We start from the raw sequence: 22,421 nt of genomic DNA, 5'->3' as shown, positions 1-22,421 counted from the left end.
TTGCTGATATCAAAGACCCAGCAGGGACTTCAAAAGGCCATTAGGGTTTTTGAAGCATTTTGCATTGATCATGGTCTTGTAATTAATACCAGCAAAACTAAATTTATGGTTATGCACAAGCGGAAACACATTAGAGGTAGAGTTATTATGGATGGGGTCCAGCTCGAGCAGACCCAGGTCTTTAAGTACCTTGGTATCAATCTGTCCTACAATCTAGACTGGAAACAGCATACAAATGAACTAGATACAAAACATGCACAACTCGCAGGAGTTCTCACAAAGGAGCTTTTTTCATCTTATACCAAGCCAATTAGACCTGTCCTAAAAATCTACAACGCTAAGGTTGGAGCAGCCGTTCTTTACGGAGCTGAACTCTGGGGGTCCAGTAATCTTACCAAGTTGACGGTAGCACAGAACAAATTTCTCCGCAACATTACTGGTTTACCAATGTCAACCCCATTGATACCTTTAAATTATGATTTGGGATTTTATAGTTTTAGGGACACAGCCAGGTATAGAATCGTCGCCTACTGGAGAAGGCTATGGGTAACCCCTGAACTCTCCCAGTATGCCCAAGGCTTCCTGGAGGTGAGAACCCTGGATACTGCCAGTAAGATAGTCTGGATGAAAGAGGCCAAACTTTTATATAGGGCATTGGGTTTACCCCAATTGTGGGATGATCCCCTAAATAGTGTATTTCCACCGAAAAAGACACTTCGTGAACTCTATTGGAGCATGGTGGAGATTAAGTGCTTTAGGAATCATATTGACCGTACCTTTACATATGATTATTTGGAGCTCAAGCACTCACCGGCCCTCGAATCCTACTGGGATTGGATCACGGTCCCAGGGGACCGGGAGAGGTACCATCAGTTGAGGGTGGGGACACCTCCACTAAATGCCCTAATAGTGAAATGGAATAAGGTACAAACTCCAAGGTGCCCCTTCTGTCCGGAACATAATGAAAACATCGGACATGTGTTATTTGCTTGCCCTGAATATAGAATACCCAGACGCTCATGGCTTAAACCAATTTGCATCCAGTTAGGTTTAAAAACGTCAAACGAGGCTGTCAGGATCTTAAGAACAGACACCTCTCAGCCTGTTGTTATAGCTATGGCAAAATTCCTCCACTGGATGTGGATAATTCGGGCACGCAAAATGTGTCTGGAATAAGTTTAGGATTGTTATTGCCTGTCGTACTGTTTGCGTTTATTTGAACTTCTGACCAGTATATTTTTTTTTTGTGATAAACTATGCAAACCATATAAGTAGTTGTTACTTTTTTAACTTATCCTTTCGGTTGGCACTAATGAACTTAGCTGGATATTTTAAGATTATGCAAAGATGTAAATAGGATATTTTAAGATTGTGTAAAAATGTAAATAGGATGAGATAGGAAGATGTTTTTTACTTTTGCTTATTTATTGTATTAACTCATTGTGGATCATGTATATTTGTGGGGTGGAGGGGAGGGGTGGGATAAAAACAACAAATTCTTTTTGTAAAATGTCTTTGATGATTGAAATATATCGAATAAAGACTAATTAAAGTGAAATAAAGCCCTTTGTCTTTAATTACTTGTCTGCAGCTGACACTGGCAGGTAACATGCAGAGAACCTCGGAGGGTTTCATCTCTCGTAGATTTCTTTTTCTGTTGACTGCTTGCAGACGGAGATGTCTGTGCTCATTATGCGGAGAAGCCTTTCATGGAGACTTTCACTCCAGCCTTTAATTGTATTAAATGAGAGGCGATCTTCACAACAGGCAGCCGGGTGCCATCAGCACGATCGCATCGAGTTTCTGCTCCTGCAGAACATTATTTCGCTGTAGATCCCCTCCAGACAGTTCTGTCTCCTTCCTTGACGTGAGCAAAGTAAAAGAGCTGGATACTTCCATGTCTGATACCCCGCAGAATGGGGTCGAAGGGTTGATGCTGCCCATGCACCCACAGAATTGCGGCGCACATAGTGCCTCAGAAGCCATAGTATTGGACATTCCTATAGGGGACTGTAGCACCCCAGCACCTATCCGGAAATGTGAAATATGGAAAAAGGCTGCCTAGGGACATGTCTAGACTCATGTACCAGACAACAAAGATGAAAACTTAAAAGTAGTGTAGGACCGAAAGACTCTGTCTCTATTTTCACGTGACATGCTGTTTCTCACATTCTACATCCGACCATACTAGTTTGTTTTTCTTGTGCAGCAAATGTTTGTCACAAGTTCCCTGGCAGATCCTTTTAACATTCTGGTCACGACACGACTAATGGGTGGTAGCCGCTACTTAGTAGTTATTTGGTTCAGGCCTTTTCAGCTTCACCCCAGCGAGCAAACTGCCTATTGCTTCTCTAAATATAAATCTGAATAGTGTGTCATGACTGAGCACAGTGCGTTCACATGTTTGTATGTAGCCCCAAAGGTTGTAGGATATTCGGCAGGGTTGATTTGTAGTCCGTTCTGCTGTTAGAGAGTTTCTCTGTCTAACCTCTTGCACTGTTCCTGTTTCAACTCCCAGCAGAAACCAACCATTGTTACATAAAGTGCATTTGTCTGGATGGAAATTAAATCCACTTGAATGGGACACACAAAGATCCATTTGTGTCTATCTGGAGCAAGTCAGTTAGTTCCAGTAGAATCAGCCTGTGACTTACAAAATAACACAAATGAATAAAGTGTGTGGCTTTAGGCATTGCCACAACTACACAGAATTTAAGAGAGCTGGGCTGCCTGACCACCCACCCCTTTCAAAACTTGTCCTATTGACAAAGCCAGAACTCGGACACCGCATCTGATTGGACAGTTGTCATCTGGTTTCCAATCTACTAGAACAAAATCGAGTTAACTATGATCAGTGTTTGCACACCCATCAGGTGTGTTGGGCAATATTACCAATGTCCAATCGCATGAACACAATACAAATTGTCCTTTCCAGTGGTGCTCACGTGGTGAAAGCACTCCGCAACCTAGGGTGCATCTTTCAATACTGTGGAAAAATGCGGGCAACTTGTACCAAACGACACCGAAGCACAAATTCTGCTGTTTCACTGCAGTCCTCGATAAGAATGTCCAATGCGAGCATGGATGATATTAAATTTTTTTTTTTATTATTCACAACCAGGTTCTGTACATGATATGATTGGCTTCGCCAACAAGAAGCAGCCGACATGTGTTTCTTCCCCTGGACTTTTTCAAGGCTGCAATACCTAAGCACACATCCAGTCCATGTGCTTCCATGAGGGAAAAAGCCAGAAAGATTAGACCAGTTTAAGAAAGCACTACCCCACCATGTGCCTCCTCAAAAAAGATTGCATACTGTGCTAAGTAATTCAACTTCAAACAATTCCACATGCATCCCGCAAGAAAATATTTGTATAGCCTCAAGTACATCCCAATATGTTGGTGAGTACTCTAATAAGAGAAAGAAGACCCGCAAGTGCAACCTCACAAAACGTGAAAAAAAGTGAAAAAAAAATGGCAAACGGAATTCAGGAATATCCGAAATTTGTGTCCAATAGAGAGTATGTACCACAAACTTCCTAACAACGATAGATCCTACCCATATGTATCTGTGCTTTGTATAGTTTATTTCCCAAACAAAGCCTGCCGATATAATAAGTAAAAAAATGTCCTATAACCAGGGACACCACTGTTCGGTAATGTGTACACGATGCTCGCTACAACATTTCACATCAAATTAATAAGGGTCCACTCACCCCCAAAAGTTAGTCATAAGCATTGACTTCTAAAAAAACATCATTCAGTAGTCCAATGTGAATACACGCAAAATAAGACACCTTGCTTTGTGATTTCAAAGCCTGTTGCAAAATCAATAGTGAGAAATCGATAGTGCGAAATCGATTGGGGAAATAATGAAATATAGGTATTAATCTAAAACTAATGAGCGTTCTACAAAGTCTGCCACCCCCTTACCTGACATCCGCCAACCGCTCAAATATGCCGAGCTCGAAATGCGGTAGGGATGAAGGCTGTCTCATGAGTAAAAGCACTAGTGATACCAAGCATCGAACAAGGACGTCAGTAATTCACATGGCAGCGCCATATTGGAAAAGTGAAAATCCTTATACATGATATACATGTGATCTATCTTTAAGCTATAAGCCAAACACCAGCTGTCTGTTAAGTATAGAACGTTGTGAACCCTGTCGAGCCCTGATTGTAGAGGGCAAAAGTCATGAAGACGAGAAAGTCAAAGTAAATTCAGCTATGGTTGAAAATCAACAAAGGACAGACTATACTTTGGAAGCAGTGCCACGTTTGAATAGATACTGTTCACAGGACATTAAGGGTAATCCAATAGTCTGAGCCTCCGAACAAGTGTATTGTTAGTCCATTTGAAAAGGGGGGGCCCTCGGCCCCCCCGCACGCATGGCGGCGCGGCGACCGCCTCACCCCCTCTCCCCTCGGGTCCTTCGACGGTGGGGGCGTGCCCTGGGGGCGCGGCCCACCGCCGATTGGCCGGCGCCCCTCCTGACCCGGAATCAATGGACTGGTTCCGGGTCGGGGGGGGGCGGGCGTGAGGAGGGGCCACCCCTCGGGAATAAGAGGTAGGGAGCGCCCAGGAGACTCCCTTGTCCCTGGACGCTCCCTCACGGAACGTTGTGCCCCGCGTTCGGGGCTTCTTTGTTTTTTTAATCTATTGTACCCTTTTTCTTCCAGTTTCGATCTGCGGGAGCCACCAGGAGTGTTGTGGAGTGCGTTTTCCCGCTGTTAATTCCGGACTGCAACAGGGCTACGGAAGATTTTTTGGCGAGCACAGGGAGGACGTCGCGAAGGAAATCCGTGCGACGGGGGGGATCCGGTCACAGGTCACGGGAGACAGTGTGCGGAGCTGTGCGAGGTATTGGGGCAGGGGGCGGGCGGCACATCGGGAGATCTGGTCGACGAGGGACCTGCTTCCCGTGTTGGCTGCTCGGGAGCTGATCCCCGGAAATAAATCAGTAGCATCAGGCCATCTCTTTCTTTCCCGCTGCCCGGCCCGCATTGAATTAATTGCTTGTGTGCTCCGTACGTAACCGGCAGGCCGAGATCCCGCCTTCCGCGCACCTCACATTTTCTTTGCCCGCTCTGGTTAACTGCTGGTTCTGCCCCATACGGAGCCCCCGTCTTCTCCGCTCCTCAGATTTCAGCAGATTGGAACGTCGCTGGCTAGTATTTTGGCGGGATCACAGCTAGGCACGTTAATTTTACTAAACGAAACGAGGCAGGGCCAGCTAGGGCTGCGAGCGGAGGGGAGACCAAAGGGACGATTATATAAATATTGTTTTGGTCGGGTTAAGTGCAGAATCGACCGCTGAAGCTGTGGTTTGGGACTCTGGATAAGCTGTGTGTTTTCTACATAAACAATGTGTTTCTAAGGGATATGTACTGATGATGTAACACGAGCTGAAGTTGGGCTGAAAGGGGATTGCTATTTATGACTGCTAACAAAGGGCGCAGTTGTGGTTAAGAAGTGAGTTCACTGTTGTGTCAGAATTATGCCTTGTCTAGCATATCAAACTCGTAATTAGGACTGTTCTTGATCGATGGTTTTGGAAACAAGTATAAGTCAGTGAATGGTGTTTAGGAGTGTTTTTCACGTACTAATCTGAAACTGCATTACATCCAACCGACTTCCAGCCCCCCCTTTTCAGGCGTGGGACGAATGTTAAGTTATTACTAGCAGACATAATTCCAGGAGCCACAATTCTGGTCGTGGGGGAGGCCCACATCGCTCAGGGGTCCAAGCCTTTCATTCATTTCATCTCGCGGTGGATAAATTTGGTCTGTCCTGATAATTGATCCTGCTGTGATCACACGGTATTCATAAATTTTCTATTTTCAGGCATCTTACGTCACTGTTGTTGAGCAGATCCTCATCTGGAGAAGCGTCAGGTCGTCAGGCCAGACAGCACCCTGGTGTGGGGCGTCGTTACAGAGGGAGATCGCCAGCAAGTGCGCAGGACTGATCGGTAAGAGGGGTACGGGGGGCCGGCACTCATCGCTCCTGGTGGCCGCCGGGTGGGTCTACATTAGGTTTACTCACCCCTTACATAAGCGGACAAGCCGCTAGTGTTGCGGTCGCCGTTGCATGGTGCTGAAAGCCCCCTGGTGACCCTCCATCTGAAAGGTACACACAGTTGACCTGTTGGGAACTAAGTAGGCAGCGGGTGTTTTTTGGTTGTGAGGTTAAGCATCATGCCAGGTCCAAGGGGTGGAAAAAGGGGGTCCAACATGGAGGCTATGATGCGGGCTATGATGCGGGAGATGAGCGACATTAAACAACAGTTAGGACAAATTAAGGAGCGGGAAGCCCGGTTGGAGGATAGAGATGGCGAGGCACCAGGCCCGTCCGGGAGACCAGTCCGCAAGAGGGTGGCACCAGTGCCAAGAGGTGAATTTGTCACCCCACAAGGGAAACCTAGGTCCAAAAGACCCAAGGAGGCGGTACCTACCCCAGTCCCAGGGGATGCGTTACCCGCCGCACCGCCCGCGGTGGTCCCACCCCCGCAGGTGCCTACACCCATTGCCCCTGTGGTGCCGGTGCCGACAGGTCAACCAGTAGACGCTGGGGCTGCTTCCGCACCGGTGCCCACAATCCCGGGTACAGGCGGGCCACACCCGATACCCGCTCTGCCAGCGGTGCCAGGACCAATGGGCATAACCCCAGTGGTACCTGTTGTCCCGGGGGGTAACGTAGATTCTATGCCACCCGAATTCTTATCTCACTTGACAGCCATGATGCCATGGCTCCAAAAAGGAGGAGCCTTCCCGAATTCAGCAGACTATGCGGCAGAGGCAGCAAGGTTCATGGAAAAAATCAGATCGGCACCGATCGCCGACAGTGTTGCATTGCCAATTTCTTCTCCCCTTGCAGGTTCAAGTGTTCCCCAGCTGGACGGAGTACAAGGGCAGCCGCCCCCGGTGCCCGCACTTGGTAAGGAAGTGGCATTGCCGCTCTTGGGGGACGGCGTAGTACCTTCCAGGAGCGAAAATCTAGCTCAACATGTGTCTTTAGCTGTCAAAGAAATGATTTGGGCTGATAAATACGTGTACATTTATTCTTTATTATTGGATAATAGGGAAATGGAGCAAGCAAAAGCACTGAAAGAGTGGATGCTCCCGAGTGAATGGAGGGCGCAGTGTACTAGATTCAGGGTTGAAGAAAATCTCAATAATTGGATGCAAGCATGGGCCGTTTTCACTGCAGTTAAGGCTGAGCGTCCTCCAGATCTGCAGGCTGCATTGGCCTGCTATTCGAGCAGGATTGTGGGGTGGAGTCAACAGTATTCTGGGGAAGCATGGAAGGGTTATGATGTGAATTTTAGGAAGGCGTTGGAATTCAATAGAGCACTACCATGGGACACGGTGGACTCCATGGCCTGGCACAAACAGTTCTCTGACACTGCACCTCCCCCTCAGTTCGGTGCGGGCAGGGTGTTCACTAGACCACAGCAGCCCTTTCGGCCCCCCCAAACGAGTGAAGTGCCTGGGAAATTTAGGGCAGGTGGGCCAGATAAGAAAGGGGTGTGCTGGGATTTTAATAAGCGTACCTGCACAAGGGCCGCGTGTAAGTTTAGGCATGCATGTGCCTCCTGTGGGCACCCCTCTCACCCAGAATCTACCTGTAGGTCCAAGCAAGGTAACACGGGACAGAGGGGTAGGGGAAGGCCACTATAAGTCAGACACGGCACGCCCCCCCACTCCAGTGGATGTGGTGGCAATGATTCCATTCTTGAACAGATACCCTGACCACAAAGCGGCCACCCTACTTCAGGAAGGTTTTTCCAAAGGTTTTAGGATCCCGGCCGGGGGATACACAGGCAGTGCGCACTGTAGGAATCAATTATCAGTCACACACAATCCAGCTGTTGTGGCCGCCAAAATTGACAAGGAGCTTTCCTTAGGCAGGATATCTGGCCCCTTTTTCTACAGTGCCAGTACACAATTTTGTGTGTTCCCCACTGGGAGTTGTCCCCAAGAAAGAGACGGGGCAATTCAGATTGATTCATAACCTATCAGCACCAAAGGGGGCCTCCCTGAATGATGCCATTGACGAAGGGATCTGTAGTGTTAAGTACGCCTCTTTTGATCAGGCTGTGACCTTATTACAGGCCACTGGGCCCGGGGCGCTGATGGCGAAATCAGACATAGAGTCCGCCTTCCGCCTCCTCCCAGTCCACCCGGCAGACCAACATCTTTTAGGTTTCACCTTTAGGGATAGGTTTTACATGGACAAATGCATGCCTATGGGTTGTTCTATTTCTTGCGCCTACTTTGAGATGTTTAGTTCATTTCTTGAATGGGCCATGAGACAGGTGACAGGCCATCAAAGGGTCATGCATTACTTAGATGATTTCCTCTTTCTCGGTACAGCGGGTTCTCAGGAGTGCGCACTAGCATTGCAGGAATTTTGCGTGCTCATGCGGGCTTTTGGGGTCCCGCTTGCGCCTGGGAAGACAGTGGGCCCGACCACCTGCTTGGAATTTCTGGGCATTGAGATTGACTCATTTGAGAAATGTTTTAGACTACCTAAGGACAAGGTGCGCAAATTCAAAACGTCGCTACAGTTATGCCTCCGGAAGGAGAAGGTCACTTTGCAGCAATTACAGGAGGTGGTAGGGCAACTGAATTTCGCACTAAGAATCATCCCAATGGCTCGCCCCTTCTCTCGCTCCATCGCGCACGCGATGCAGGGGCTGAGGGAAAAGCACCACCGCACGCGCCTATCGGCTGAAATTCGCCAGGATATGCTTATTTGGATGGCATTCCTGGAGGATTTTAACGGTAGGGTGGTCTGGCCCGGCCCGCTCACTACATCAGCGGAGTTAGGACTATGGACCGATGCGGCCGGTAGTGTGGGCTTTGGTGCCATCCTAGGGAATAGGTGGGTCGCTCAACAATGGCCTGAGGAATGGAACACATGGGGTTTGCTCGGCAACATTGGCTTCTTGGAACTTTTTCCAATATGGGTGGCACTGATGGTTTGGCCCGAACACCTATGTAACCAATCAGTGGTGTTTTGGTCAGATAACATGACAGTGGTGGAATGTATCAATCAGCAGGGGGCGCGGTGTCCTTTCATACTTCGTCTGATCAAAGAAATTGTTCTGCGTTGCCTTAAACTGAATGCCACTTTTAGAGCCAAACATGTCCCTGGTGTTTTAAACAATGCTGCTGACGCCCTTTCTCGCTTCAAAATGCAGGTTTTCAGGGAGCATCTCCCCACAGCAGACCCCTCGCCAGCACACTTCCCGGCAGTACTTTGGCAGATTGGTGCCCCAGATTACAAGACCTCGTGGTCGCTAGCCTAGCCCCCAGGACCAAGACGGCTTACGAAGGGGCGTTTCTGTCTTATTGTTCCTTTTTGGGGCCTAAGTGGGAAGTGCTTTGGGCAAAGGAGGATGGGTTTGCAGCCTATTTAGAATGGATGCACAAAGAGGGGCGCTCGGTAGCAGCGGCAACCAGGCATAGGGCAGCAGTGTCATTCTTTGCTCAAGCTAGGGGCTTTCGGGATCCCACCAATACCTTTATGATACGCAAGGCTTTAAGGGGATGGCGCCGTATTCAAGGACACCAGAAGGATAAAAGGAAGCCCATGGGGTTGGCCCGGCTAACAGCCTTACTGGGCAAGCTGGAGATGGTGTGTAACTCAGAGTGGGAGGTGCTTCTTTTTAGGGCGGCATTCTCCCTGGCATTTTATGGGGCACTGAGAATTAGTGAACTTGTGGCAGGATCTAAGGCTGACATACTAGGCGGCTTGCAGAAGGCTGGGGTGACGATAAGGGGTGACACCATGTGGGTGATTATCCAGAAATCAAAGACCGATCAAGAAGCTAGGGGTCACACCATAGTTCTGCAACGGGCCCCCGCCAACCCGTGCTGCCCGGTGAGGCACGTGGAATCACTCTTGGGATTATTGGTCGGTTCAGTAGGCAGGGCGTTGCTCTGTCACGCCGACGGGAGCCCCTTGACCAGGTATCAATTCAGGAGAGTGTTCGAAATTGGGGTTACAAAAGCGGGTCTTGATCCTAGAGATTTTGGATCTCATTCTTTCAGGATTGGGGCAGCAACTGAGGCGGTGGCGGGGGGCCTCCCAGTGGAAAGAGTGAAGACAATTGGGAGGTGGTCGTCAGACTGCTATAAACGTTATGTTCGGATTGACATGCTATGATTACCTGTCACTCACGCTTGGTCTCTTTCCGCTCTCTTACAGTTTCTCAGACCTGTTACGCAGGGGAGGAATTTGTCGTCGGGCACCGCCAACATTCATCGGCACGGAGCGGCGACCAGGAAACAACAAAGAACAATGTCTGGATTGTTGGTCATTCATATGTTAAGCGAGCGGAATGTGTTTTCCTGTCAGGTGACAAGAAGGAAAGGGCGGCACAACTAGGGTTGAATATCACGTTCTTTGGTAGAGGAGGGTTGTGTCTTCACGAGTTTAGGGGATTCTTCCAAGGGCTGTTAGCACGCCAGCGGGCTCCACCGTCAGTGGTGATACTTCACCTTGGGGAGAACGATTTGGCAACACTGGGCAGGCGCACCTTGATTGAGGAGATTATCTCAACAGCGGGTTGGATAGCTAGGACCTGCCCCGGGTGCACACTAGTATGGTCACAACTAATACCTCGACTTCAGTGGCGGGGGGGCGATTCAGTCAGGGCGTTGAATCACTCGGTAAAGAGGATCAACACACGGCTGGATAGGTTGTTCCGAACCCCCGTGTTACAGTCAATACCTCATGGGTGCATCTGGGGTCAAAAGTATTATTTGAAAGACGGGGTTCATCTGACAGAAGAGGGTAATGTCCTATGGGCTGACAATATCTGGGCTTGGCTGGAGGGCTGGGGTAGGAGGATGTGTCCTTAGATAGGGGCTAGAGGGGGAGGCCAGATCGTCGGTTAACAATACTGGCCTGTGGCGGTAAGGTCATTATCGGTGAGCACATATTTGAGGTCTGAGGGGGCGGGCATCATCCTATGGAGGTTCCCGCCCAGGGGGAGGAGCCTGCGGGCCACTCCCAGTACTCCAGGGGCAAGGTAATATGCAAAGGAGCGCGGGTAGGAGTAGTTCACGCTTTCCTTAGGCTGGTAGCCACCCCGCGCGCGTGGACTCATGACGCCACCGGCGCAGAGTAAGGGCCCTCCTTTAGTGGGTAAATGGAGTTTGGGGCATAGACCGGGCAATTCCCGGGGTAACACTGCGCATGCGCACTTCTAAGGGGAAGGCGCAGCTTGTAGGACCTGACACCGGTAGTGACCCTGCCATATGGCCAGAAATGTACAAAAATCAAGATAGGATGTTTAGTTAAGCTAGGAACAATTTGTATTAGAGTTTTGTTAAGGTCAGGCTCTCAAACTTGTTGATAACGATTGTATAACTGAATGTCCTGCTGATTTTTGTATTTCATTGTTGATTATGCAATTAAAACCCTTTTTTAATTTCATACTTTAATAAATACGGCCGGGCGACTAGCGCCCGCCTTCCAAAGAGTAAACACGTCTCGTGTCCACGTTCCTTGGTGTTGGGTGCCGGATTGGGGGGGGGGCGGCAGCTAGTCGCTGACCATGTGAAAAGGGGGGGCCCTCGGCCCCCCCGCACGCATGGCGGCGCGGCGACCGCCTCACCCCCTCTCCCCTCGGGTCCTTCGACGGTGGGGGCGTGCCCTGGGGGCGCGGCCCACCGCCGATTGGCCGGCGCCCCTCCTGACCCGGAATCAATGGACTGGTTCCGGGTCGGGGGGGGCGGGCGTGAGGAGGGGCCACCCGGCCCCTCGGGAATAAGAGGTAGGGAGCGCCCAGGAGACTCCCTTGTCCCTGGACGCTCCCTCACGGAACGTTGTGCCCCGCGTTCGGGGCTTCTTTGTTTCCCACCCACCATCCCTTGGTACAAAGTTTAAGCAGCGTTATGTCCGGTCTAATGGTAAGTTTCATAGGTATAGACCGCGGGAGAGAGTAGGTTGTTGTGGTATTTTGTGATCTGCTGTCAGGACTTTTTTCCCTCTATAGAAAAATGAAGTGTGAAGTGAACTAGATTTGAAGTTATGTGTCTTTAGGCCTTTTTTCCCTTTGTAGATATACGTAGTTATTGTGATTATGGGCAACATGCGTGAACCGAGTTGTAATTTATGCCATGTGTCGTTAGGCCTTTTTTCCCCTTTAGCTATGCGTGGATGCTGTTATTTATTAGCCAGTGTAGTTGTCCTTTAGACTTTTTTCCATAGGTCGTCGTATTTATTAGGTATGGGGCATGCGGTAAGGTCATTATCGGTGAGCACATATTTGAGGTCTGAGGGGGCGGGCATCATCCTATGGAGGTTCCCGCCCAGGGGGAGGAGCCTGCGGGCCACTCCCAGTACTCCAGGGGCAAGGTAATATGCAAAGGAGCGCGGGTAGGAGTAGTTCACGCTTTCCTTAGGCTGGTAGCCACCCCGCGCGCGTGGACTCATGACGCCACCGGCGCAGAGTAAGGGCCCTCCTTTAGTGGGTAAATGGAGTTTGGGGCATAGACCGGGCAATTCCCGGGGTAACACTGCGCATGCGCACTTCTAAGGGGAAGGCGCAGCTTGTAGGACCTGACACCGGTAGTGACCCTGCCATATGGCCAGAAATGTACAAAAATCAAGATAGGATGTTTAGTTAAGCTAGGAACAATTTGTATTAGAGTTTTGTTAAGGTCAGGCTCTCAAACTTGTTGATAACGATTGTATAACTGAATGTCCTGCTGATTTTTGTATTTCATTGTTGATTATGCAATTAAAACCCTTTTTTAATTTCATACTTTAATAAATACGGCCGGGCGACTAGCGCCCGCCTTCCAAAGAGTAAACACGTCTCGTGTCCACGTTCCTTGGTGTTGGGTGCCGGATTGGGGGGGGGGCGGCAGCTAGTCGCTGACCATGTGATAAAATTACGAATATTACCAATAGTCTCTCGAAAATATGAAAAGAAATGCATCCATTATCAGATGATGTTAAAACGAACATAGGTTGTCACTTAGTTACGGACCGAAACACCACAGCAGCTGTCATTATAATGGACCCCACCATCCATGCGTGTGATGATAGATCCATTAATCACCAGGATCAAACTGTACTTGTCTTTCCTTGGTGGGAGTTGGGGGCGGAGCACCGAGATTAGCGCCGTGCTTGCAGCCTATATCTGCCAATGTGCTTCCCGTCGCGCAGCGGACGCGGGCAGCTGGAGTGCCAAGGGCAAGCCCGTCTGCGCCCGTCCGCAGTCGGCCGGGGCCAGGGGCCACGCATTATGCCCGTTTCCCCCTCTGTTACTCCTCAGCAGAGCTCAACTTCCTTCAGGGGGAGTGGGCCATCAATCCAGAGACTAGGAGAATCTTAGACACACATGGGATTTTGTCCCGCAAAAACACTACTTGCAGTCCCACTCCCTATCTCCCCGTTCACCCGCCACCTACCAACACGAGGGACGTCCTCCCCAGCTCCTCTTCCCCCTTGTACAAGCGCTCGTTAGGACAAACTGTCCATTTGATATCTTAACACTTGCTCTATGGTTAAGCACCAATTAGAGATTTTTTATCTCCTAGACTCCATCAAACCAGATATTCTACTCTGAAACATGGCTAACAGCCGAATCCACAACCTCGGAAACTACTATGTCCTCCAGTCCAACAGGCTTGAGAGTAAAATGGGGGGTGGGGGGTGGGGGGGGGCAGTCGTGGCCATAATTTCTGAGTCACATAATATCACCTCTCCACATTAACAATCCCTTCGGTTGACAGCCTTCTTTTTAAGTTTGAATCTAAAGGCTCCTCATTCACCTGTGCGTTATCCTACAGGCCTCTGGCCCATTTGCCCAACTTCTCACAATCTTTTGGTAATCTGATAGCTGAGCCGGCGATCAACCATGCAAGAATCTTGATAATTGGAGATTTCAACTACTGGCCACTTGACCCCCTTGAAAGCCTGTGCTCAGTAGAATTTTCTGATCTGCTGAAAGGAATGAACTTCTCCCAGCACATCAAAGTACCCACCCACATTAAAGGACACACCCTGGATCAGGTCTGGACCTCCAACCTTGACATCACTGACCTACAAATCACTCCCTGCACATGGTCTGATCACCATTTTATCTCCTTTTTCATCCCCAATACCCCAACCACTAAAGCCCCCTCACCAGATTCTCCAATGTTCAGGAACTGGAGCCGGGTAGATATCACAACTCTCTGCTCCTTCCTATCCACCTCTATGCCTTGTTCCTCTCAGCCCACGGACCCTTCGGTATCGCCATACACTCAGGCAGAAAACATCAATGCATGGCTGGTTTCGGCAAGAGAAAGTTTCGCTCCCCTGAAAAAGCTCACAAACAAGAGGCCCCATGACCCCTTGGTTTACCAAGGACCATAAGGATAAGAAACTTGCCCTGCGCCAAACTGAGCACAGGTGGAGACAAGGCTACTGCCCCCTCAAAAAATCAATTTTTACATCAGCCCTTAAAGATTACAAAATTGCCATTCTCGCTGCCAAATCTGACTATTTCTCCTTAAAAATTCTGGAATCCACTAACAAAAGCCAAAGACATCTTCATCGTTGATGAACTCCAGAAACCTGATTGGGTCACTGTAAAACCATCCCCATCACAAACCCTCTGTGACTCCCTTAATTCCTACTTCATTGACAAAATTATCAATATAAAAACTAGTATCCCCAAGGCCACCTCACCCCCTGATCCCAGTTACGCTTATCATAACCCTTTCCTCTTTGACCTTTTCCCTCTGATTACTCGGGAGTTTTTCTTTCTCCTCCTTAAATAGGTCTGCTTAGGCTCTCCAAGGGACAGCTGCCCTCCTCACATCGCCCGGGAGCTATTTCTCCACATTCCTGAACCTCCCTTATTGCTCCTTAACAACTCCCTCACCTCAGGCATCGTCCCCAACATCTTTAAGATAGCGGAAGTTGCACCTATCCTTAAAAAAGCAGGTGCCGACACCCTGGTACTCGGCAACTTCCACCCAATATCGCTGCTTCCCTTTTTGGGTAAAATCCTGGAGGCTTATGTTGCAAACTGCCTGAGCACATTTGTGGAACACTCCCACTACCTAGACCCTCATCAAGCGGGCTTTTGGTGTGAACACTCCACTGAGTCCATTCCCCTGGCCGTCCACGATGAACTCAGAAAGGGGGCTGACCAGAACATCACGCAGGCATTAGTGCACCTGGATTTGGCGGCGGCCTTCAACACTGTCAACCACAACTTGCTGCTCGACCGGGTCGAGAGCGCCAGCATCCAGGGCGTTCCGTTGAGATGGATTACATCCTTTCTCAACGACCGCTATCAAGCAGTTCGTCTCTCCAGCTTCTACTTGGAGAAAAAAAAAATGACCTGCGGGGTCCCCCAGGGGTCCTCCCTTTCCCCCTTCTTTTCAATTTATACATTCTCCCCCTGAGTTTTGATATCCGGAAGAGAGAAGTAGTTACTTTTAATTACGCCGATGATCTTCAGCTTATCTTTAACATTGACTCTTCACCCTCCTCTATGGAGAACTTTCAATCAACTATGAACTTCATCAGTAACTGGATGAACCTAAACCAGTTAAAGCTTAACCCCGACAAGACTGACCTGGTCCTTACAGGGTCCTCAGCGAATCCGTGGAATTCTAACTTCTGGTCCCACTCCTTGGGATTCCCGCCTTCCCCACTCAGCTCGGTCAAGAGCTTAGGAGTAACCATTAGTAGCGATCTTTCCATGAAGGCCCAGATCAATTCAGTGGTTTCAGTCTGCTTCTTCCACTTGCGAAGAATCCGGAAAATCAGCAGATTTCTTTCATCTGAGGCTCTTATCCAAGTTACACTGGCCCTAGTAATGTCACGTATTGATTACGCAAACTCACTGTGCGCCGGAATCCCTGCATATCAATCACGCCGGTTACAAATGGTACAGAATCAAGCCGCTAGGCTTGTCCATGGCCAGCCGAAATTCAGCCACGTGAAACCCCTGCTAAAGAGTCTGCACTGGTTCCCAGTGACCCAGCGCAGCCTCTTCAAACTTGGCTGCCTGATTCACAGAGCCTTGTCTTCCCACGGACCTATTTTTATCGCTTCCAAAATACAGCGCTACACTCCATCTCGCGACCTACGCTCTGCCAGCTCAAACCTTATGACCCCTTGTCTATTCAAACGGAAAAAACACTGTGCCTTACGTTTCTCATCCCTGGCACCACAGTTCTGGAACTCCCTCGCCCCGGGACTGCTCCAAGTCCCCTCCTATTCTCAGTTTAGGAAAACGCTCAAAACATGGCTTTTTTCCTTGGCCTATAACTAGTTTCCTCCCGCCGCACCAGTCAATGCCTCTTCGCCTAAGCGCCAAGAAACCGCTGGTGTACGTGCGCTCAATAAATCATTTCATCATATCATGTGCCTTTCAATATGATACTATGGGTTTCAGTTGCTCATTCATCTCAACGGATATGGATTGTGCACAATAATCCATTATTTTTTCCATTTACATTTGTGTACATCCAAGGATATAACTCATTAACAAAATCATTGTGTGTGTGTGTGTGTGTGTGTATATATATATATATATATATATATATATATATATATATATATATAACACTCAAGTGCAGGTTAGGAATGGAATTAAGAACAAATACATCAGTTGTTATAAATATCTGCCAAAGGAATAAGAGTTTTGGCCACGCATGCCATCTGGCAATCACTTCATTATCACAAAATAAGAAAATCCAAACAATCTACAGCATATACATTTTGCAAAAATGATAACCTAGAAATTATAAAAATACATTTAGTTCCTTATCAATGTTCATCCCCAGTTCCACTGCCCTCCATGTACTTTCCAGTTCTCTGAGTAAGAGGGTTCCATCTACTCCCCTAGGCAGAGGACCGACCATATAGATCCCAGTGTGGAAATTATCTTTTTTTGTGGCCCACCGGTGCAGAGGTTCACCCTTCTCTGTCCACTGGTCCTTAAACCAACAAAATAGAGATTGGCACGGAAGCTGGAATATCAAGAAAACAAGTTTATTAACACTCGTGAGTGGGACTACATCAATACAACATCCTTGGGCACTGTATGAGGTAGTACAAGGAATACAGAAACCATGGTGCTTATATACCTGATTTGTTGCTGAGTAAGCATGGAGACTCAAATAGGAGATACAGGCGTATACAGGAATAGTTATTAACTAACATGGGCAGACAGAAATCACTTGGTCAGCAAAGTGGGAGGGGAAACAGAACTGGTTACTTCAGTTGGAATAGCCTGTCAGTTACATTCTAAAACCGGTGCTTTCTAGCAGCTACATGCCTTTCTGAGCTCATACATTGCTCTGGCTTAGAATAGAAGGAGTTAACTAAAGCTGATGACTTAAGCAGAATAGAAAGGCAGGCAACAGTGAAGATGGCAGAATCACATGGCCAACACAAGGCTAATGCAAATGGATGCCACAAACAAAAATGCCTTCAGCTTATGCCAACGGTAATTTCTGCGATTTCCACACCAGGAAAGAAAATGCTCCCCATTTCAATGGTCTTATGCCTAGTTGTAAAATGTGTAACCACTGGGTAATGTGCGGTATAGTTTGTTATGACCTTTACATGCTCTTGTATTCATTCTTTTAGTGGTCTCACTGTACTGCCAATGTAGATCTGATTATGTAATATTATGTTACAAGATTTTATTAAGCACACATATCACCCAAGGTTCTCACAGTGATAGGGGAGAGCATTCCACGTAGTAGGTGCAAGATGTGAGAAGGATTTCCCACCATGCCTGGAATTACGTATCCTGAGTGGAGTTAGGAGATACTTGGTTCCTGATCTCAAAGTTCTACTGGGCTGGTACCATTTAAGTTTTTTTAATAGGTAACTGGGGCCCGTCCCAGAGATAGCTTTATGGACCAGGGTAATGATCCTGAAACGGATTTGTTTCCTGGCGAGAAGCTAGGGGAGGGCTCTCAGCCTAGGGTCCGACGGAGATCTCAATGGTAGATTATATATGCATCGAACACAGTATACAACATATTTTGTGTTGCAATTGATGAAGCTGCGTATCCAGTTAGTCTTATTAGTATTGTACATGAAAGTGGTGGTTTTGTCCAAGGCATAGCAGCAAATGCTGCATGTGCCACATTCATAGAAACTTTTCAGTAGATATGGTAGCCAAGTACCCCTAACATTCGGAGGTATATAACACAGGCAAAGATGTCTGAGTGAGTTACCGCTGCCATTTGTAAGCATAGGTTTATCCCCAATGGCTTTTTTTTAGAATGTGCTCTCGAATTAGTAAATGCCAATGCTTGGTTAGAACTCTATACACCTCTGGACTGAGTACTGAATAAGGAGTAATAATGACTGTTTCCTTTTTTTGCTTTTCTTCTTTTTGTTGGTGGTAACTAGTAAACTCTCACGCTTAAAATTGGTCAGTTTGTGTTATGCAGTAGCTAGTACATCTTTGCAATTACACCTCTTGATAAATCTATTTTCTACCTTATCCAGTTCCTGATTAAATTTGTCTGGTTTACTACAATTCCGTTTTGTTCTTAACATTTCACCATAGGGAAGTGCTCTTGTCTGTGAGGGAGGATGGGCACTGGTGGCATGTAATACTGAGTTGCAGGCTGTTGGTTTTCCAAATAGATGCGTCCCCAACCTATGACCTTCCGTCTGGACGGTCATGTCGAGAAAATGCACTTCTCAGTTACATTGTTCTTTTGAGAATGCAATATTGAAGGTATTTTCATTCAGGTATGCAAAAAGTCTATTGAGGCAGTCATTATTTCCTGACCAAAACATGAAAACATGATGACGTCATCAATGTAACGTCCCCAGTACAGTATATGTTCCAAGAATTCACTGGGTTCCTTTTTACAAATAGGTACTTGATCAAACAGATACACAAAGAGAGGGACAGAGAGCTTAGCTTAGGTCCGGCGAACAAACGGCTGAGGGCAGCTACAAATGCTAGTTACCAGGAGGTCATTGTAACCTTCTGAGACGCTTGTTCCCGCCGTTGAGGCATCTCCAAATATTATTTGGGGTTGGATCTATACGTAGGATTGGGCACTAACGATTGGGTTCAGAGACACCTCAACCACACACCTGATTCAGGTCATTAAAACAGGGTGTATTTTGTGTTTCTTTCAAACCCCTGTTAACTGTTTTTCTATGCACTTTAATCTCTTCCCGGTCCAGATGAAACACCATAGGATCCATTAGGGACCAACTAGGCGTGAAACATGCCGACCTGACTATTAACCTACATCACTACCCACCTTATTTGAAAAAACAAACAAACCCTCCTTACGAGAGAAATGGTATGCGAGTTCCTTTTTCCTGTTTTTAATTATACAGAATGGACCCAAGAATAAACTTTATCTAGGCTATAGTTACTTTATTTTTAATTCACTTGCACACTCCCGACATACCCACACTCCCACTGCGGCGTTCCTCGAAAAAGATCTCCGCCAAAGAGCCCTCTCGCGGGGCCCGTGGGGGACTAAATCGCCATCCCTACGGGGAGCATCACGCCTAATGATGAAGCATATGACACCTTAACGGGTGTGTAAGAGCTATTCTTCAAATTTAAGGATTTCCCCTTCATCCAACCTTCACTCATTGACTAAGATGGGTGTATTCCAACTACTCTGGCTTTTCACCTATACTCTATGCTGCCGAATGGGCTAGCACTTACTCATAGGAACAGTTACTGTCTAGTGATTTAGACTTGTTCAAACAGTTAGCAAACAAGGGTAAAATCTAGCACCCATAGCCACACCCTGAATTTGGTGATACTGCTCACCATTGTGTGTGAAGATGTTATTATCCAACACCAGACGTATCAAATCCAATAATATTTCAGTGTGTTTATACAGTGCTGCAGGTCGTGTGTCTAAAAAGTGTTGTATTATCATGATACCCTGTTCCATCCAATGTCTCACTGAAGCCCCATGAGCCCAATGGGTGCTGCGCGCCTGATTTGATGTGTCTGGCATTGAGTGTATGTTTTTCTTCAATTATATGTGAGTCCTTGCTTACTTCTTGTAGACATATGTCAATTGAAATATCAGTGGGTAAGCAGGGATGTATTTCAATCTAGTGTTAAGCCCACTGTCACAAAACATGTGTCAGCTGCTTCTTGTTGTCGAAGCCAATCATATCATGTACAGTACAGACCCTGGTTGTGAATTAAAAACAAAAAAAAATGTAATATCATCCACGCCCGCATTGGACTTGCATATTAAGGATTGCAGTGAAACGGCAGTGTGTGCTCTTCGGTGTCATTTGGTACTGGTTTCCAATCTACATCCTTAGGACAGTTCCTCCGGTAGCCGGTTGCTAGGAAACTATGGCGCATCTGAACAAGTACACTTCGTAATTGGTGAAACCCTATCCCTAGTGGTTTGAGCCAAGTTTAGATTTGAGTGGCTAGCTGATTGTTGCACAACTGGCCTTGTACTGGATAAACGCTAACCCCTGTGCATTATCCCGTGGTTCTTCATTTACTTGGATGAAGTGCTACAGCCCCGAGTGTAGAAAAGTTGGAACTAGAAACCTTCATTGTTTCTCCTAGATCGGTAGACAATGGACCCCCAGATCCTTACGAGATAACTGCTCTGGTGCTTCCTAAAGTACAGGCAGAGGGGGCAACCCGGCATGTGGAGACCCTGCATCAATTCAGATCAAAGCAGAGTCCAGTGCACTGCTGTGCTGCTCATTCCCGAGGGGACCCACATGTGTGAGGGCCCATGTGTCTTAGTTCCTGCCACATCCCATATTTCGGGCCACCATTTTTATGGACTTCCTCCTTTTCACACACTTTACCACAAGGAATCAAGGAATAGAAAAAAGTTGCTGCCAGCATAGTGCCCAGATAGCACCCCACCCTGCTGATCGCTTCTAAGTTAAATAAAATGCTCAGATTGGAAGATTTTGGCAGCTGGCAGCGATGAGCACTGAACAAGATAGAGTAATACAAAGAAGCCCTCCGAGCAACATTCTGTCTTCCATTATAGGTTATTTACACTGCTCTCGATTCAAATTTCTTCTATTGCACTATTTTGTACCAACATATGATATCAGGAAACTAAGGAGTGTATTCCTTAAAATCCATCAAACTTTGCTTTTGTAATACTTGGTGGCAGCTTATACTAAAACTGGTCAGAAAAATTGATGGCACACTTTTAGAAATTACCTATATCTGCATTGGAGTATAATTGTAGTAATCAACTGGAAAACCTTGCCTGAATGGCAAGAGCGCAGTATAATCCAGGATAGAAAGAATATTCGAATGTATGCAACCCTTGTTAATGTGCAACCTCCTTACGCCAGTGTGAAGGATCTGAAAGCCGTTTCTAAACGTGTGTGTTTTAAAAAAATATATAATCGGTCTGCTAACCGGATCCTTAAACCAGTTTTGATTTGGATGTTAATCAGGACTGCACACTGGAGTGAGGAATAAAAATGATTTTGTTATAGAAGCATTCAATCTTCTTGTTGATTCACTTGCAGTTTGAGCGCCAAGACCCTGTAAACGGCAAGATCACCGAGCGTCAGTTTGGCAGCATGTTGTTGGCGTACAGTGGAGTGCAGTCCAAGAAGCTCACAGTCATGCTGAAACAACTGAAGCAGCGGTTCAAAGATGGAGAGGTATGTTACACGCGGCCAACAGATATTGAGTGGACTGGATGTTGGGATCCTAAAAGTCTTGGAAATGCAAGAGGGAGACATTTACTGAGAAAAGCATCGAAAGGCATGGTGTGCAGTACTGTCGTGGTTTGCTACTGGCTTGAGAGTGAGAAGGGGACCTGAAGAGGTCCGCAGGCCTCCGGATTGCGAGACATATCAACGAACTTTCAGAAAACAAATAGGCTAGGCACTAGAACGGGTCTGTTACCTCAGGTTAAGCAAACTGTTGTAGAAAGCATAATTCAACCAGAAATCCTTCTCTTGCCTTTCTCAAATTACTAAAACGCACCTATTCTCCACAATTTCGCTTCTGTGCCTACTCAAGGCTCGCTTCTTAATTCCTAAATACCCTGTTCCAGGACAGCCATGCACTTTACAGATTCGATATTCGTTCACTCAATTCTTATTGTAGCTGGCAAACTATGACCTGAATGTTTGAAAGCTACAGCCTGGTGAAAATGTGCAATACACCCTCATCGCTGCCAGCATGACACCAGAAAGCTGCCAGCCAAAGGAGGTTTAGAAGTATGGTTCTGCTGTAGAATGACAATGTAATTGACGTAGTGAGACAAGTTGCTTTGGTCTAGACAATTATGGGTCACACACAAGGCATTTTGTTGCAGGGAAGGCGCAGGGAGGGCCATTGTTGGAGCAGCGCACATTGCTCCAAGTGTCTCCCATGGTTGTCCTGTCTACCCACACTCCAGCTGTCTGCGCTGATATGAGATGGAATGAA

The 22,421-nt window shown here is 47.3% G+C and overlaps 1 protein-coding gene across 2 annotated transcripts in view; it reads left to right on the top strand.

Annotated features, from left to right (window-relative positions):
- MICU1 (mitochondrial calcium uptake 1) overlaps positions 1–22,421 on the top strand; it is a 627,696-nt gene that overhangs the window by 412,841 nt on the left and 192,434 nt on the right. For both annotated transcript variants that reach the window (XM_078643080.1, XM_078643081.1), the window contains exon 9: positions 21,509–21,646. In XM_078643080.1, coding sequence (XP_078499206.1) covers positions 21,509–21,646 — 138 coding nt within the window. The remainder of the gene's footprint in view (positions 1–21,508; positions 21,647–22,421) is intronic.

Source organism: Lissotriton helveticus, chromosome 5_1, assembly GCF_964261635.1.
Source record: "Lissotriton helveticus chromosome 5_1, aLisHel1.1, whole genome shotgun sequence".
Taxonomy (NCBI): domain Eukaryota; kingdom Metazoa; phylum Chordata; class Amphibia; order Caudata; family Salamandridae; genus Lissotriton; species Lissotriton helveticus.
This window is presented reverse-complemented; position numbering and strand designations above follow the sequence as displayed.